Below are 17,349 nucleotides of genomic sequence, written 5' to 3'. Positions count from 1 at the left end.
GGGCCCCACTTCCCCCAAGAAGGCCAAACAGTTCATTTCAGAGTGAGAAGTTTTAACTTAGATCCAAGCCATTTTGTCTTTGAGCAAACCAGATGCCTGAAATATTCATCAAAAAGGGCCACAATGGTCTGGAGCACTGTGTGGCTGTTAGTGACAGTGTTCGATTATTTGTTTGTTTAATTAATTAATAGACTTAATATTTTAAAGCAGTTTTAGATGTACAGAAAATTGAGCAGATAGTAGAGAAAGTACCTAAAACCCCATGCCGCACCCCCCCACCCACCATCTTTCCCCGCCTATTATCAACATCTTGCATTACTGGGGGATATTTGGGGTTTTGGGGGGTTTCTTTTGAGACAGGGTCTCTCTCTGTCATCCAGGCTACAGTGCAGTGGTGCTACATAGCTCACTGCAGCCTCAAACTCCTGGGCTCAAGCAAGCCTCCAGCCCCAGCCTCCCAAGTAGCTAGGACCACAGGTGTGCACCACTATGCCCAGCTAATTTTTACATTGTTTTTGTAGCTACAGGGTCTTGCTGTGTTGTCCAGGTTGATCTTGAACTCCTGGCCTCCAGTGATCCTCCCAGTTCTGCCCCCTGAGTTGCTGGGGCTAGAGGCATGTGCCATCACTCCACACCCAGTTTATTTTTTATTGTTTGTAGAGACAGGGTCTCTCTGCGTTGTCTGGGCTGGTCTCAAACTCCTGGGCTCAAGTGACCCTCCGGCCTCGGCCTCCCAGAGTGTTGGGATTCCAGGCATGAGCCAACATATTAGTCATGTCTGATGAGCCATTGTTGATACATTATTATTAACTAAAGTCCATAGTTTACTTGAGAGTTCACTCACTGTGTTGTACAGGTCTATGGGGTTTTTTTGTTTGTTTGTTTGTTTGTTTGTTTGTTTTTGATACGGAGTCTTGCTCTTGTTGCCCAGGCTGGAGTGCAATGGCACGATCTTGGCTCACTGCAACCTCCGCCTCCCGGGTGCAAGTGATTCTCCTGCCTCGGCCTCGCGAGTAACTGGGATTACAGGCATGTGCCACCATGCCCGGGTAATATTTTTGTATTTTTGGTAGAGACGGGGTTTCTCCATGTTGGTCAGGCTGGTCTCGAACTCCTGACCTCGGGTGATCTGCTCGCCTCGGCCTCCCAAAGTGCTGGGATTCCAGGTGTGAGCCACCGCGTCCGGCCCGGGTCTACGGGTTTTGACTCATGCATAATGGCATGCATCCACCACTACAGTATTATACGGCATAGCCTCACTGTCCTAAAAATGCCCTGTGTTCGGCCTAGTCATCCCTCTGACCCTGGGAACCACTACGTTAGTGACATTTTCAGGTCTCTTTGGCCTGTTTCCATCAATGACACTTCTCACACCAAATGCGTGGGTTTTCCACACCAACAGCCTATTCTCTAGCTCTCTGGACAGCAACTGGGTGTCCGATGATTCTGTTCAATTCTGACACTGCCCAGAGCTGGCGTCAGAACGCTTAGGTGAAGGGCTCAGTCGCACCACCCTGCCCCCACCTCTGAGGCATTTGCAAGTTCCTGCCTCCCATACCTGCCCAATTGGCTGCAAATTGGGGGTTCCCACGACCCCTCCCTCAGGTTTGATCGTTTGCTAGAATAGCTCACGGAACTCAGAAAGGCATTTTCCCTACGTTCACCTATTTATCAAATTCAGGAACAGCCAGATAGAAGAGACTCACAGAGTAAGGGATCGGGGAGGGACCCAGACCTTCCAGTCCCTCTTTGAGCACCTCAATGTGTTCACCAATCCTAAGGGTACAGATAAAAAGGCTCAGGGGCCGGGCGCAGCGGCTCACATCTGTAATCCCAGCACTTTGGGAGGGCAAGCTGGGTGGATCAGCTGAGGTCAGAGTTCGAAACCAGCCTGGCCAACATGGCGAAACCCTGTCTCTACTAAAAATGCAAAAATTAGCTGGCCAGGGTGGTGCATGCCTATAATCCCAGCTACTTGGGAGGTTGAGGCAGGAGAATTGCTGGAACCTGCCAAGATCGCCCCACTGCACTCCATCCTGGGCAACAAAGCAAGACTCCATCTCAATTAAAAATAATAATAAATAAATTAAAAAATAAAAGGCTCATGAAGGTGACTCAGCTAAGGCGATGTTTAGAGAGTCGAGAACGTGAATGGGAACTTTTGAGGCAGACAGAGAGTGGAAGGGCACGTGAAGGAGAGAGAATGCCATCTGCAAAGACTCAGAGGTACAACCAGGCAGGGGCAGGAGGACAGATGTCCTGCAGAGGCCCAGGCACAGTGTCACCAGGTGTGGGAGGGCAGGTTGGGGTCAGTATATTACAGAGTCAGGACTGTGTATTCCAGGCAATGGGGAGCCATGGAAGGCTTCAGAGCAGGGGACTAACACCCAGCCTCCTTGGTTGTCTGTATTTAGAGCAGGAACAAGTGTGCATTTCTTGGGAAGCCATGGGATGGCACACCTCTGCATGCATTGAGGAAATGGGCACAAATCCCCCAGCTATGTCTGGGCACCGGAACACAGTTCCTGTAGCCACAGAGCAGGTGTCTGGGCTTGCAAGCAGGGGCCAGGCTGGGCAGAGGCTTCCCAGGCCGTCCGGAGCATCCAGCACCCACCCTTCCCTTCTCCTCTCCCCGCTGCAGGAGAATCCCTACCTGTGCAGCAACGAGTGTGACGCCTCCAACCCGGACCTGGCCCACCCGCCTAGGCTCATGTTCGACAAGGAGGAGGAGGGCCTGGCCACCTACTGGCAGAGCATCACGTGGAGCCGCTACCCCAGCCCGCTGGAAGCCAACATCACCCTTTCGTGGAACAAGACCGTGGAGCTGACCGATGACGTGGTGATGACCTTCGAGTACGGCCGGCCCACGGTCATGGTCCTGGAGAAGTCCCTGGACAACGGGCGCACGTGGCAGCCCTACCAGTTCTACGCCGAGGACTGCATGGAGGCCTTCGGCATGTCTGCCCGCCGGGCCCGGGACATGTCGTCCTCCAGCGCCCACCGCGTGCTCTGCACCGAGGAGTACTCGCGCTGGGCGGGCTCCAAGAAGGAGAAGCACGTGCGCTTCGAGGTGCGGGACCGCTTCGCCATCTTTGCCGGCCCCGACCTGCGCAACATGGACAACCTCTACACGCGTCTGGAGAGCGCCAAGGGCCTCAAGGAGTTCTTCACCCTCACTGACCTGCGCATGCGGTTGCTGCGCCCGGCGCTGGGCGGCACCTACGTGCAGCGGGAGAACCTCTACAAGTATTTCTACGCCATCTCCAACATCGAGGTCATTGGCAGGTAAGGCCGGGGGAAGCCCTGGATGTCTCCTGCAACCTGGGATGCTATCCGTTACCTGGGATGTGTTTGGATACCTGGGATGTTACCTGGTATGTGAAACATGACCGGGTTCTTGGGATGTTACCTGGTTCCCTTGAGGTTACCTGGTATGTGATACATCCCCTGGTTCTTGGGATGTTACCTGGTACCTCGGACATAACCTGGTTCTTGAGATGTTACTTGGTTTCCAGGAGGTTACCTAGCACCTGGGACATTACCTGGTTCCCAGGACATTACCTGATATTACATCATAGGGACTGTCTAGGATGGCCGGGACTGTACAGACCCAATGCCTGAGCTTTTCCACCGAAGGAGGTGCATGTGTTGGAGGAAGGAAGTACATGTGTTGGAGGTGTGGAGGGCAGGAGTGGAGTCTGTCTGGGCAGGGCTGGGCTAACTCCTGGTGCTGACTGTGAGAAGTGCTCTGAGGCTGTCCACTGACTCAGTGAATGTCCACTGACTCACATTCAAGGGTTTCCGAGACCACCTTTAGGCTCCACGATTCACTAAAAAATCTCACAGAACTCAGCAAAGCTGCTATATTCACAGTTATGATTTATTACAATGAAGGATACAGATTAAAATCAGCAACAGGAAAAGGTGCCCAGGTCTGGGTCCAGGAGATAGCAGGTGCAAGCTTCTCATTGTGCCCTCCCAGTGGGGTTGTGCAGGCAGCACTTGATTTTCCCAGCAGTGACATGGGACAACGCTTGTGAGCTATCGCCAGGCAGGGATGCGTACCAAAGCCTCAGTGTGGAGTTTTTATTGGAAGCTGATGGTAGAGGCATTGCTGATGATGTGGCTGGTCTTTGGTGTTAATCCCTGCAGAGGTCGAGCTGATACTACATGGCCCAAGGCCCCCCAGTAAATCTCATCAGCGTAGGCTTTCTGATGTGTGCCAAGACCCGCAGGCAAACACGGACACTCTTTCTAGACAGGACACTCCAAGGGCTTATGGATTAGGGGTCACCTCGCAGTAAGCCAGAGTCAGACCTTTCTTTGGAATGTGCAGGGTGTGGACACCCCAGACCTGCTGAGTCAGCTCTTTCTCGGCCAGCTCTGGAGAGGAATGTGTTTTGAGGCAACTTTGAGGAAGGCAAAAGACTGTCATAGGAGAAGAAAGCAGCCTTTACCTCCCAAAAACTGTTTAGATTGTGGAGGAATACATGGTTCTGTGCTGTCCTAAGTCATTGATTCTTTTGGCAGATAATATGCCAATCTGTGGGGGCAATGCCATCTTCCCTGGGCCATCTGTAGAATGGGGATGGTAACAAACATACTTCTCTTGCTGGATTATGGTGAGGGTTAAATGAGTTAAAGTTGAAGTACTCAGAACAGTGCCTGGCACATAATATGTGCTAAAAAAAAAAAAAGTGTTTAATAAAAAAAATTGGACAAAATAATGGAGTGAGAGGGCTGGGGTGGGCTGAGGGAGGAGAGAGTTGAGACCCAAGGGTGCTGGGGCAGTCCGGGCCAGGAGCCTGGCCTAGGCAGGTGCAGGCAGGGGCTGCACCTGGGGAGCCCAGCTGGGATGATCACTCACTGTGGGCATCTCTCCACTGCAGGCTCTCAATGCCCACCCAAATCTGTAATTCCTGACAAGTGGAAAAAGTGATTTGCCATATGGCATGTAGAGCATAATCCTGTTTTTGTAAAATATATGATACGCCTTGTGTATCATTTCTGCGTCTTGAACACACATTGGCTGTAAGTGTATACAAGCCCGGGACAAACATCATGGGTTGGGGAGAAAGGCTGGAAGCCCGTTTGCCAGCCATGTGCTGTGGTGACGCCTGCATGGTGAGGCTGGACAGGCCACTGTGGTGCTGCTGTTTCCAGCTTGTGTTTGCATTTTGTTTCACTTTGACGGCGTGTGTGGATTCCAGGTGGCCAAAGGCAAAGGCAGGTCGTGCATGAAGCCGGAGTCAGCTTCAAGTCTGGCAGATGGGAGTGAAGCAGGTGCAGACAGGGGTCCGTGGTTCTGATACCCGTGATCTCTAACCCGCCTCAATTGGGACAGGATACTCAAAATCAGGAATGTTCTGGAAAACACCCCATATACAGGCACTGTGGTGGAAGCTGGTGTCCAGACTTTCAGCCCCTGGGCATCTCTGTGACCTCTGCCCTTGGAATGCCATTGTCTGGTTGTTACTAGACACCCGCCAATCCCCGGGCTTAGCAGCTCAGGGCTGGGAACCAGCTCCCCAGGCCCTGCAGGCTCCTGGCTTGTCTTCTGACCTTGGGCTGCTCAGGGAAACCCTCATCTTCAGGCAACTGTTCAAGGACCCTGCCTTACATTTCCTAAGGCGGCTCATGTGGGGCCCTCATGTCTGGGCCAGCTGTAGGGTCCAGAATGGGCCTGTGATGGTCAGGGTCTGGTGGTGCCACTTCAACCCCAGCAGGGTGACCTGGGGTTCAAACCCTGCCCCTCTGCACCCTGTCTCGATTTCCCATCTGTGACAAGACAACTGAGGCTGCCTGGAGCTCATATCTCCCTGGAGGTGGTTCCCCTTGGCACCCAGCCTCTGCAGGCGGCAGGGAGGAGCCGAGGTGGTGGCGAGAGTGTGCAATCAATTCAGAGAGAGAGTAAACACTCTTCAGGCAGCAGCTTGGCTTGTCGTTGAATTGGGTCGGGTTAGATGGTTCAAGGAAGAGCTGAGGCTACCTCCCCTTTTCCCTCTTCATTTCCCCTGGGAAAGTCCAGCCGTGCTGAGAAGCCAGAGACGAAGGACCCGTGACAAAGGGGGATGTGGCACCCGAAGTTCCTGAGTGGGCACGAGGGACCCCCTGGGGGTTCCCGGGCTCTGGGATTTCACACTGAACCTGTTCTGGGGATTCCCTCAGAATTTCATGACCGCCATGTTGCCCAGTGGCTCCGCTGCGGTCCACTAACAAGAACAGCAAATGTTTATCCAGCATTTGCTGTGGGCTCATTTGCTATTGAGTGCTGTTATTAACGGCTTCATGTGTATTTTCTTGTTTAATCAATAGTTGTTTAATTTCCCGATGGTTATTGAATGGTTCAGATCCTGCAAGCCAAGGACACAGCACTGAGCAAGCCGGACCTGATCCCCACCCGCTGGAGCTCTCCCTGCGGGGGCAGTGCTCCCCCAGCCTCATGTTTTCAGATGAGGAGGCTGAGGCCTGTGAGGTCAGGGAATAGAAGGAGATTGCACAGCGCCACTACATGGCAGACAGCTAACATCCAGACACAAGCATGTCCGGGCTCAAGATGGACTCAGCCACCGAGCGGTCCCTAGCCCTGGCCTGGTGGCTGCCTCATTTCTGGTCCCAGCTCTGACTTGAGCCCACCTGGAACTCAGATAGCCTGTATGATGGGGCCATCCCACGGGACTCCCCTCTGAATTGAAGGTTCTTTAATGGGTGGTGGCTCCCTGCTCTGCCACTCAAGTCAGCGATTTCCAGCTCCAAGGGGGACCCCAATGGCAGGCAACAGTGTAGGCAGGAGGGGGAGGACAGAAGCACCTGGCTGCGGAGGAGGAGCTGGAGCAGCTGCAGCCAGCCCAGGGTCCTGGGAAGGAGGGACTGGTACAAATGGTGAGGGGGACAAGAGGTGGGGACAGACTGAGCTCCAGCCCCACCACAGGGGGCAGGTGGGGTGCCAGTGGCTCTGAGAGAAGCACAGGCACCCGCAAGTCCCAGCCACACCCCCTCCCTGCCTCCCGCGGAGCCTGCTCCACGTGCCCATTCCTGGAAGGCAGGCAGGGGGCGGGAGCTATTTTCTCCTTCCACACATGGGGAAACTCAGGTGCGGAGCTTGGAGAGTGGTTGGCTTCAGACTGTGCAGCAAATCTGGGGCAGAATCTGGATTTGAGAAGGAATGAGATCATTCCTTTATGGTGCTTGGAGCGGGAGGGGCCTCTGCTCCCACCCTCCACACGACCATTAAGAGAAGCGGGGCCCAAACCTGACCCAGCATCTCACAGGAGAGCCGTTTAAGACAGGGTTCCCCAGCCCCACCACTGAGAGCTTTGGGACTGGGAGGCTTCGGGTGAGGTCCAGAAGGCTGTGTCTTTGCAAAGCTCCTCAAGTGAGCTGGAGAGGTGGAAGCTGCTGCATCCATGGAGATGGATGACCATAACCTGTTGGAACCTCAGTTTTCTCATCTGTAAAATGGAGAAATAGTAATGATGTCAGCTGCCTGTTGTGAAGAGTCAATGAAATGCTATATTCAAAGAGCTTATCCCAGTGTCTCATTCCTCTGGTTAGACGGTGGGAGAGGGAAGGCGAGGAGGCTTAGGATCAGGACTGCCTAGATATGAGGCCATTCCTGCACCCAACCCAGGTACTAGAAGGAGTGTGGAAGCATGCCTCTGGGTTCACAGGGGTTGCCATCCCAAATGTCTGCAGAGGCTGGGAACATAGCTTGTGTGGAAGCCAGGCATGGTGGTGTGCGCCTGTAGTCCTAGCTACTTGGGAGGCTGAGGCAGAAGGATTACTTGAGCCTGGGAGATTGAGGCTGCAGTGATCTATGATGGTGCCACAGCACTGCAGCCTGGGTGACAGAAAGAGATCCTGTCTCTAGAAAAATAAAAATAATAAATAAATTCAAATGAATAATAAAAATAATGAGAAGAAGACAATGTATATGGGTACCTATGGTACCATCAGAAGTGATAGGGAAGGGTGTGGCCTGGGGAGAAATGGAGACAGCAGGACCCTCACAAGACAGCTGACCGAACATTCCAGATCTTCTGCAGTAACAAAGGAAGGTGCACAGCAGTATCTGTGTAAAGTCTCTTGCTTTCAAAAATATTGGCACTGACTTCAAAAAGTTGTTTAAACTCTGTGCAGGGAAAACAAAATACACCTGCAGCCCAGGACAGCTCACTAGCTGCCGGGGGCACCCCTGCTCTGAAATGCTCAGTGTCCTCCTGCAGCTGGGGTAGCAGCCGCATTCGATGAGCCCGAGGCAGGGCCAACACACTGGAGCCAGGGCAGGGGCAAAACAGCCCAGCCAGCCCTGCCCACTCCAGACCTGGGAGTCAGAGGGAAGGGGGCATCATCCCATGCAAGTTCCTCTGCCCAGAAAATCCTTGGAAGCTCCAGGGAGGCAGCCCAGCAGGTCCTTTGCCAGCAGGAACAGGAAAGGAGGAATGAGTTCCCCATTCCTGGAGGTATTCAAGCCCAGTGGGTGGTGTTTGTGGGAGATGATGAAGGGAGGTCCTTTGCACCAAATTAAGGTCTTGTGTGCCCATTCTGTTCAACAGGAATAAATGTGGATTAAGGGAACAAGAGAGGCAGGTACCATTTATTGGTTACGTGCCAGGCATTGCATCCTCACCCCCTTTCTGCCCAGGAGGAGGTTGAAGTCCTTGAGCGAGAGGAAACCCGTGAGATCCCAGAGGCTGAGCTGGGCCTGGATGGGCAGATCTGAGCTCTGGAGTGGCCAAGCCCAGCTCCTGCAGACCCAGCTTCCCCAGACCCTACGGGGGTCTAGCTGCTCTGTGTCCCTGGGCCTCCCCCAACCTCGTTCCCCCCCCCATTGACTCCCTCCCCTCTTTCTTGCCTTCTTGATTTCTTTCATAAACGTCCTGTCCCTATTGATCGCCCCGCAACCGGAGATGGACGGACACTGGACGAGAATAGAAACAGCAGAGGGAAGAAAACCGTGGAGGGTGAGCAGGTGGGTGCGGGGAGGGGAGTGCAGAGACAGGCGATTTCAGTCACCCTATTCCTGTACCCACCCTCCCTGCATCTCTTTCTCAGCTGCTCTACAGGAAAAACAGGGGCAAGAAGGGAATTCTGTGATGTTATTCTGCCTGCGCTGACTCCTTGAAACTCTGGGAAGGCAGAGCCTCCTCCCTCAGCAATATTAACTGTCATTCACCAAGAATTCCCGTAGCCCAGGTAGCATCCCGAGTCCTTTATGTGCATTTCCTCATTAAGTCCTATCCTGTGAGGATCATTGTCCCCATGACATAGATGAGGAAACTGAGGCCAGAAGATTGAGATATAGATGGAAAGAAAGGCTGGGGTGTGGTGGCTGGTGCCTGTAATCCTAGCACTTTCGGAGGCTGAGGCAGGAGGATCACTTGAGTCCAGGAGTTCAAGACCAGCCTGGGCAATATAGTGAGACCCCCATCTCAATGAAAACAAAATAGATGGAGGTACCCATGAGGATGGCTGTTATTGGACAAGCAAAAAATGACAGGTGTCGGCAAGGATGTGGAAAAATCAAAACCTTCATGCATTGCTGGTGGGAACAAAAACGGTGCAGCCACAGTGGAGAACAGTATGGTGGCTCCTGAACAAGTTAAATATAGATTTAGCAATTCTGCTCCTAGGTATAGACCCAACAGAATTGAAAGAAGGGACTTGAACAGATACTTGTACACCCATGTTTATAGCAGCTTTATTCTGAGTAGCCAAAAGGTAGAAACAACACAACTGTTCATCAACAAATGGAGACACGAAATGTGGCCCATCCATACAATGGAATATGATTCAGCCTTAAAAAGGAGGGAGAACCTGACACACGCTGCAACACAGATGAACACTGAGGACATGATGCTAAGTGAAATAAGCCAGACACAAAAGGACAAATACCATATGATTCTGCTTACCCGACGTCCCTAGAGTCATCAAATTCATAGAGACAGAAAGTAGAATGATGGCTGCCAGGGGCTGGGGGAAGGTGGAATGGGGGTTAGTATTTAATGGAGACAGCTTCAGTTTGGGACCATGTAAAGTTCTGGAGGGGGTGGTGACAGAGCTTGCACAGCACTGTGGATGTACTAATGCCACCAGACCGTACACTTAACAATGGTAAGGTGACTGGGTGCGGTGGCTCATGCCTGTAATCTCAGCACTTTGGGAGGCTGAGGCAGGCGGATCACTTGAGGTCAGGAGTTCGAGACCAGCCTGGCCAACATGGAGAAACCCTGTCTCTACTAAAAATACAAAAATTCGCCAGGTGTGGTAGTGGGTGCCTGTAATCACAGACACTCGGGACACTGAAGCAGGAGAATCACTTGAACCAGGGAAGTGGAGGTTGCAGTGAGCTGAGATCGCACCACTGCACTCCAGCCTGGGCGACAGAGAGAGACTCCATCTCAAGAGAAAAAAAAAAATGGTAAGGTGATAAATATATACCTATATTTTAGCACACTAAAAAATAAAGGAAATAGATGGGTGGGTGGTCTCCATGTCACACTGTCCAGGTGCAAATTCTGGATTAGGTATGACCGTGGGCAAGTTGCCTAACCTGTCTGCCTCCTTCCCACCTCCACAAAATGGAGACAATCACCCTGGGGTTTAAGTGAGACCATTCAGGGAGAGGAGCCATGGCTGTTGGGGTTGCATAGAAAGAACAGCAGATCACAGAGGGCCTGGAGATTCCTCTACTGGGGCCTATGGGCTCTTAGGAGGGCAAAGGGTGGGCCTCAATGATCCATGGACTCTCTTAAATATATGCTAAGTGTCATGTGTGTGCAGTCAGTTGGTGAGAGCCCCTAGTCTTTGTTCCATTCTCAAAGGGAGCCCATGATCCCAAAATATTTGGAGAGTCCCTGGAAAGGCAGCTTTGTGTTGTTCCTATCATTTTTTTAAACCCAACTCTTGGCTGGGCACTGTGGCTCACGCCTATAATCCCAACACTTTGGGAGGCCGAGGTGAGTGGATCACCTGAGGTCAGGAGTTCAAGACCAGCCTGACCAACATGGTGAAACCCTGTCTCTACTAAAAATACAAAAATTAGCTGGGCGTGGTGGCGGGTGCCTGTAATCCCAGCTACTTGTTAGGCTGAGGCAGGAGAATCACTTGAACCCGGAAGGTGGAGGCTTCAGTGAGCCGAGATCGCGCCACTATACTCCAGCCTGGGTGACAGAGCGAGACACCATCTCAAAAAATAAATAAATAAATAAAAATTAAAAAAATAAAATAAACCCAACTCTTTGGGGACACCCAGTTCTTTGGGGACAGACATTTTGTTAGGTGCAGTTCACACACCTGCAACTGTACCTCCCAGGCCCCCTGAACTACTGCTTCCCACCAAAAAGCCGGCATGCACAATTCAAGACCACGTCGGCCTCCACTGAGAAATGCCGGTGTTGGGAAGGGGCCAGACTGTGCTAAAGAGTTGGGGAGGTCCACTGCCAAGGCCGGTGGTTGGCCCCTGGGCCTGGGGTCTCCTCTGGTCTTTGGCTCTGCTCCACTGCTGGGTGGGGCACAGAGGGCAGGAGGGGCATCTCAGGCTTGGCCAGGGTCACAGGAGGCTCGGGGAGCCCTGCAGGTGCTTGGGAGAGAGTCACGCACAGCAATGCCTTCCCAGCAGCACTGGACAGAATCGGGGTTCCCTCTTCTCTTGCCTGAGAAGGCATTTCCTCTGCGAGCTTTCTTGCCATCATATTAATTCACTCAACAGATGTTTTTTCTCAGACCTTGCGGGGATGAATTAACACATATTTCTAATGGACACTGCCTTGGTTTCTTGGAGCCTCCATAACAAAGTACCACAAACTGGGGGGAGGTCAGGAGTCTGAAATCAGGGTGCAGCTGGGCTCGCTGTGGACCTTGCAGGAGGGAACCTGTCCCACACCCTCCGCCCTCCACTCGCTCCTGGCGGGGCCGGCAGCCTCTGGCGTTCCTGGGCTTGCAGCTGCGTCACTCCAGTCTCTGCCTTGTCTTGCAGCTGTCCGCTGCCTGAGCGTCTGTCTTACACGCTGTCTCCCTGTGTCTCTTCCCACTGGGACATCCATCACATCGGATAAGGGCCCGCCCTCCTCCAGCATGACCTCAGCTTAGCTTATATCCTCATCGCATCCACGAAACCCCATTGCCATGTAAGGTCACATTCACAGGCAATGGGGGTCAGGATGTCAACATATCTTTTTGGGAGACGTGATCTGGCCCACAGCAGGCAACTGTGACGTGCTCAACACAGCAGGGTGCCAGGGTCCAAGAGCATGGAGGGGCTGACGCTTCCATAGTGGGAGAGCAGGAATCCACAAACCCAGTACCCCCAAGAGCCCACAGGTGAGAAAGAAACCCAGGGCAAGGCCAGGCATGGTGGCTCACACCTGTAACCCCAGCACTTTGGGAGGCTGAGGCTGGTGGATTGCTTGAGCACAGGAGTTCAAGACCAGCCTGGGCCACATGGTGAAACCCCGTCACTACAAAAAATACAAAAATTAGCCAGGCACGGTGGTGTGCGCCTGTGGTCCCAGCTACTTGGGAGGCTGAGGTGGAGGATTGCTTGAGCCCAGGAGGTCAAGCCTGCAGTGAGTTATGACTGTGCTACTGCACTGCAGCCTGGGTGACAGAGCAAGACCCTATCTCAAAACCCAGGGCAATGTGGGCGTGGAGCTGGGAACCAGCCTGAGACCTGGACCCGGGGGTCAGGGAAGGCAAAGAGAAACCTGAAGGGGGAAACGGGGGCACAGCATTTGTGGCAGGGGACAGCAGGTGGGACAGGCGCGGTGCCTTCTAAGGACTCAATGTGATGCGGCTGTGGTGGGTGGGTAAGATTCCAAAGAAGAGCAGGCAGGGCCCGATCATGCCAGCCCTGCAGCCGCGGGAGGAAGTTGGTTTTGGTTGAAGTTTGGTGGGAGGGCTACAGGCAGGGGAGAGGTGTGATCTGATTTCTGGTGTTTGGAAATCTGAGTTGGGGGTGGTGCTGCTGGAGGCCAGCAGGAGACCGGGCGGGTCCTTCCAAGACCGGCAGCAGCCTGGCGGGGTCCTGGCGGGGACAGGGGCTGTGATGTGGGCCGCCTGGAGGTGGCCTTTGGTGGCAGTGTTGTTGCTGAGTGGCTGGTGGGAGCAGGGGGTGGGAGGCATCGTGGGGGACTCCCAGGCATCCGGCTTTGAGACACCGGGTGGATGGAGATGTTGCCTCGTCAAATGGGGACAGAGGTGAGGGAATTTTCTGGAGGGGAATTTTTTTAATTTCTTAATTTTTTTATTTTTATATTTCATATAGCAAAATGGACCTTTGGGGGGTACAGTTCTAGGGATTTTAGCACGTGGATAGCTTCATGTAACTGCCACCACAGCCTGGGTCCACCACAGCCTGTGTCTCCAAAAACTCCCTATGCTACCCTTTGAGCCACCCACGGTCCCCGTCCTGAAACCCCTGGAAGTCCTCAATCTGCTCCCCATCTTTTCTGAAAATCTCCTGTAAGTGGAGTCGTGCGGCAGGTGGTTTTTTCAAGGGGTCTCCTTTGTCCTGGACATGCCTCTGAGGCTCATGGCGTGGCCACCCGCGTGGCTTAGGTTCGTCACTCCTGAGTAGGACTGTGCTGTGTGCGCGGCACATCGTGGTCTGTTTACCCAGTCTCCGTGGAAGGACGTCTCGGTGGCTCCCACTCTGGGGTGATTATGAATAGAGCTGCTATAAACATTGGTGGCAAGGTTTTTGGGTGAACATAAGTTTTCGCTTCTCTTGGGTAAGCACCCAGGTGTGGACGGCTGGGTCGTCTGGTGAGCGTGTTTAACTCTGTAAGAAACTGCCAGGCCGTCTTCCAGCGCGGCTGTGCACTGGAGGAAGCCTGACTTCTATTTTGGACCTGTTGGTTGTGAGCGTTTTGGAGGCATCCGGAGCATTTGGGCCTTTTGAGTGTGAAGCGCAGGCGAGACTGGGCGCAGGGAGTCCTGAGCTCCGCCGTGCCGATGACGCCCGCCGTGGGGGCGTGCGAGACTTCCGAGAGGAGAGCCGGGGAGCCGGGCGGTCTGCAGCCCTGAGATCAGAGAGAGGGGGATCTGGCAGGGCGGTGCCCCAAAACCACGCGAGAGCCGTGCCTCCAGGGCAGCGGCCACCTGTGTCCGTGCCGCCCAGGGGCCAAGTGGAGGAGCCAGCGTGGGCCCATGGACCTGGGAAGATGGGGGTCACAGCAGAGGTACCCAGAGCAGAGCCCGGGATGAAGGCCGTCGTGGGGTGGTTTCAGGGGCGAATGCCAACACTTTTAAAAGAGTGAATAAGAGGTGAAAAAGAGGGGGTGTAGGCAAGCTTTGAAAACATTTGGCTTGGAAGGGGAGCAGGGAGATGGGGTGTGAGCTGCTGGGGGAATGGGGAGGGGAGAGGGTTCTTTCTGAAAGGCGGGAGGCGCGGCAGCGTTGGCGTTGGGATGGGAAGAATCCACCAGGACTGAAGATAGCTGCGGGGAGGGCGGGAGGGACACTGGGGACAGGAGCCGAGGAAGTGATTGGGGTGGGCGGAGAGCTGACAGGACAGAGGGCCCACCAGCATGCGTAAGGAGGAAAGGCTGACTGATTTCATATTTAGGTCAGAAACCCTGCTTCTAACACCTTCTAGAGACTCCATGTCCATCCTGCCAACCCAGGGTGGCCCACCCTGGTGACTCACAGGAGTCCCTTTGTCCTGAGTAAAGAGTGGCACATCACGGGGCCAGCGAGCAGACTGCCTGAGATTCCAGCTCTTTCCATTTGCTCTTTTCTGGCAAGTCTCTTCCATTTCTCCAGGCCTCAGTTTCCCCACCTGTAAAATGGGATCCTGCTGTTGTAAAGATTGTCTGAAACTTGCCGGCTCAAGTCCCAACACTCAGGAGGTGCCTGAGGAAGGGGAGCCATTGATCCCTCGAAGGAGTCGGTATTTTGTCACCTGAACACACAGCCCATGTTCCTCCGTCACTCACCTGGGGGCCGAGTGGAACTCCTCAGCTTCATCTCCAGCTCTGTCCTCTGTCCCTTCATCAGTCAACAGTCATGCAGGAATGAGAAGCTCAGCTCATAGTAGGTGTAGCCAAAGGGACTTCGGAGGAGAGTACTGCCACCAACAGCGGACAGGGGACTGAGCCCCACCCAGTTCTGCGTGAGCCACGCCCGCTGGGTCTGTAGCCACGACACCTGGCAGGCTCCTGTCCCCCCACCCCAGTTCTGTGGCTTGCTGGACCTCACCAGCCGCGATTGGGCAGGACAGACGGGGCTGGAGAGGGGAAGTTGGGTTGGGAGAGGACAGGCCACATCCAGGCTCATCCTCAGGCCTTGTTCTGCCTCTGGACTGGGCTACCTCCCTCCACATCTCAGCAGAGGGAGCGTTTGGGGGGGGTCATTGCAGAGGATCCCTGGCCCTTCATCCCATATGAAGCCTGTTTTAGACGCACAGATGCTCCCTTAGATGTACCCGCCAAGTCACACACACACGCAGGCATTCACTCATCTGTAACGTGCCCCTGACTCACACATAAACACACACCTGCCCCACCCACACTCGCGAATCCGCTTCCAGAAGCACCCAGTCATAGACACATCACACTCCACACGGCCGCCTTGCACCCCTGCTCACAGACGCGGACCCACAGGATGGGCGGAGGCCTCCGCGGGGCCCCGGGGTTCACCGGAGGCCTTGGCTTGACTGCCCTGGTCTCGGGGCTTCTCTGCGCTTCTCCCCCATGTTGAGGCACCCACTTCATGCTTCGGTTCCTGGAGGCCTCTTTCCATTCCGTGGGGCAAAGCTTCTAACCATCCCTCCATCCCACTCTCAGCCTGAACTAGGTCCCAAGGTGGACCCCCCCATCAGCAGCCCTGCCCCCTAGAAGAAAGGTGCAGGCTGGCATCAGGTTTTGGTTTGGGGACATGACTGGCCTCCCTCCCTCCCTTCAGTCTTGCCCTTTCTGTAGTTTTTTGTCCCTAAACACAAACCCAGTCACTTCTCTGCACAATATCTCTGGTGGTCTTCTACTGACCTTGGACTCAAGTCCACGCTCTGTGATCACAGACTCACCCTCTCACCTCCTTCTGCAGCCTGGGCTCTGAGACTCCCAAGACCAGCCACCCCAAAGGTTGGGTCCCTCTGGCTGGCCTAGGGCCTAGTCCTTCTGCCTGGAACATGACCTGGCCTTCCCCGGCCTTCCTGTCTGGCAAACTCTTCACCCCTCAAGGCTTGGCTCAGAGAGCACCTCTCTGGAGCTCCTGAAGGCTGGAGACCTGTGCAACCAGCCCCTCGGTCCCCTTCTCCAGCCTTGGCGGCTGGCGGCAATCCCACAGCCTTGCCATAGCTACCATAGCTATGCACGTACACGTCTGACACCCGCCCCCACAGGCTCTGAGCTCCAAGGGAGCAGGGATGGGGTCTGGCTTGTTCTCACCGTAGCACCAGCACCCAGAACCAGGTAGGCGTGCTGTGTATGTGTGGAATTCATTCATTAATTCAGTCAGTCATTCATTTGTTTATTCATGAACAAATGAACTTACATGAACAAAGAACTCTCTGGAACTTACTATCTGGAACTATCTTACTATCTTACTATCTGGAACTCTTTCCAGATAAGAAAGAGACTGGAATATAGGCGCTAGGAGGCAGAGAAGCAGGACCAGCTGGGCTTGCTAGCACCCACCCCTGTCGCCTCCCACCCTTCCACCATCACACCCTGCTCCTTCTCCTGTTTTCCTCGTGTGAGAAACGGGCCTCTCTGGGCTACCACCTGGACCTGGTCCTTCCCTCAGGGGTGTTGGGCCTTCCTACAGGGGAAGATGCAACGTTGCTGAAGTCAGCCAGGCTGCTCAGGCTGGGGGTGCCTTTGCAGGCCCTGGCCATACCCACCGTGTTACCCCTAAGCCTCACAGCCAAGCCCACCAGCACCCGCCCGTCAGCCTCTGTCTTGTATGCAAGGAAGCTGCTGCCTCTGGCTTTGTAATGGGTAATAGGATTTATCAATAGACTGAGGAGGTGAGGTATGTTAAAGCACTTAATAGAAAAGGGCTTCGCACAGAAGCCCAAATTTGATTTAGCCAATGAACTCAATTGCCGGCCTGATTGCGTTCCAGGAGGCGCAGCAGCCAGCGTTTGTCCACATTACCCTGGAAAAGCCAGGCTGCACCAGGCGACGGACCCAGACCGCCCAGACCTCCCCTCTGTCCCCACAGCTCTGCCGTTGGTTCCCTGCTTTCTCAGGGTCTCAGGTTTGAATGGCAGTCCTTTGACCCAAACGATCTCAAGTTCTCTCGCATCCAACAGCCTCCTTCCCTCTCATGCCCGAGGCTCCCCCATCTCGTGAATTAGCTAGAAGTCCAGTTTGCTACCACGTTCCTTTCACCATGATCCTCAAA

The 17,349-nt window shown here is 54.0% G+C and overlaps 1 protein-coding gene across 13 annotated transcripts in view; it reads left to right on the top strand.

Annotated features, from left to right (window-relative positions):
- The window catches only part of NTNG2 (netrin G2), an 82,577-nt gene that overhangs the window by 32,967 nt on the left and 32,261 nt on the right, over window positions 1–17,349 (top strand). For all 13 annotated transcript variants that reach the window (XM_077965452.1, XM_077965449.1, XM_077965445.1 and 10 more), the window contains 1 exon segment: window positions 2,642–3,285. In XM_077965452.1, coding sequence (XP_077821578.1) covers window positions 2,642–3,285 — 644 coding nt within the window.

This window comes from Macaca mulatta, chromosome 15 (genome assembly GCF_049350105.2).
Source record: "Macaca mulatta isolate MMU2019108-1 chromosome 15, T2T-MMU8v2.0, whole genome shotgun sequence".
Lineage (NCBI taxonomy): Eukaryota > Metazoa > Chordata > Mammalia > Primates > Cercopithecidae > Macaca > Macaca mulatta.
Note: the sequence above shows the minus strand (reverse complement) of the source record. Positions and strands in the feature narration are given on the sequence as shown.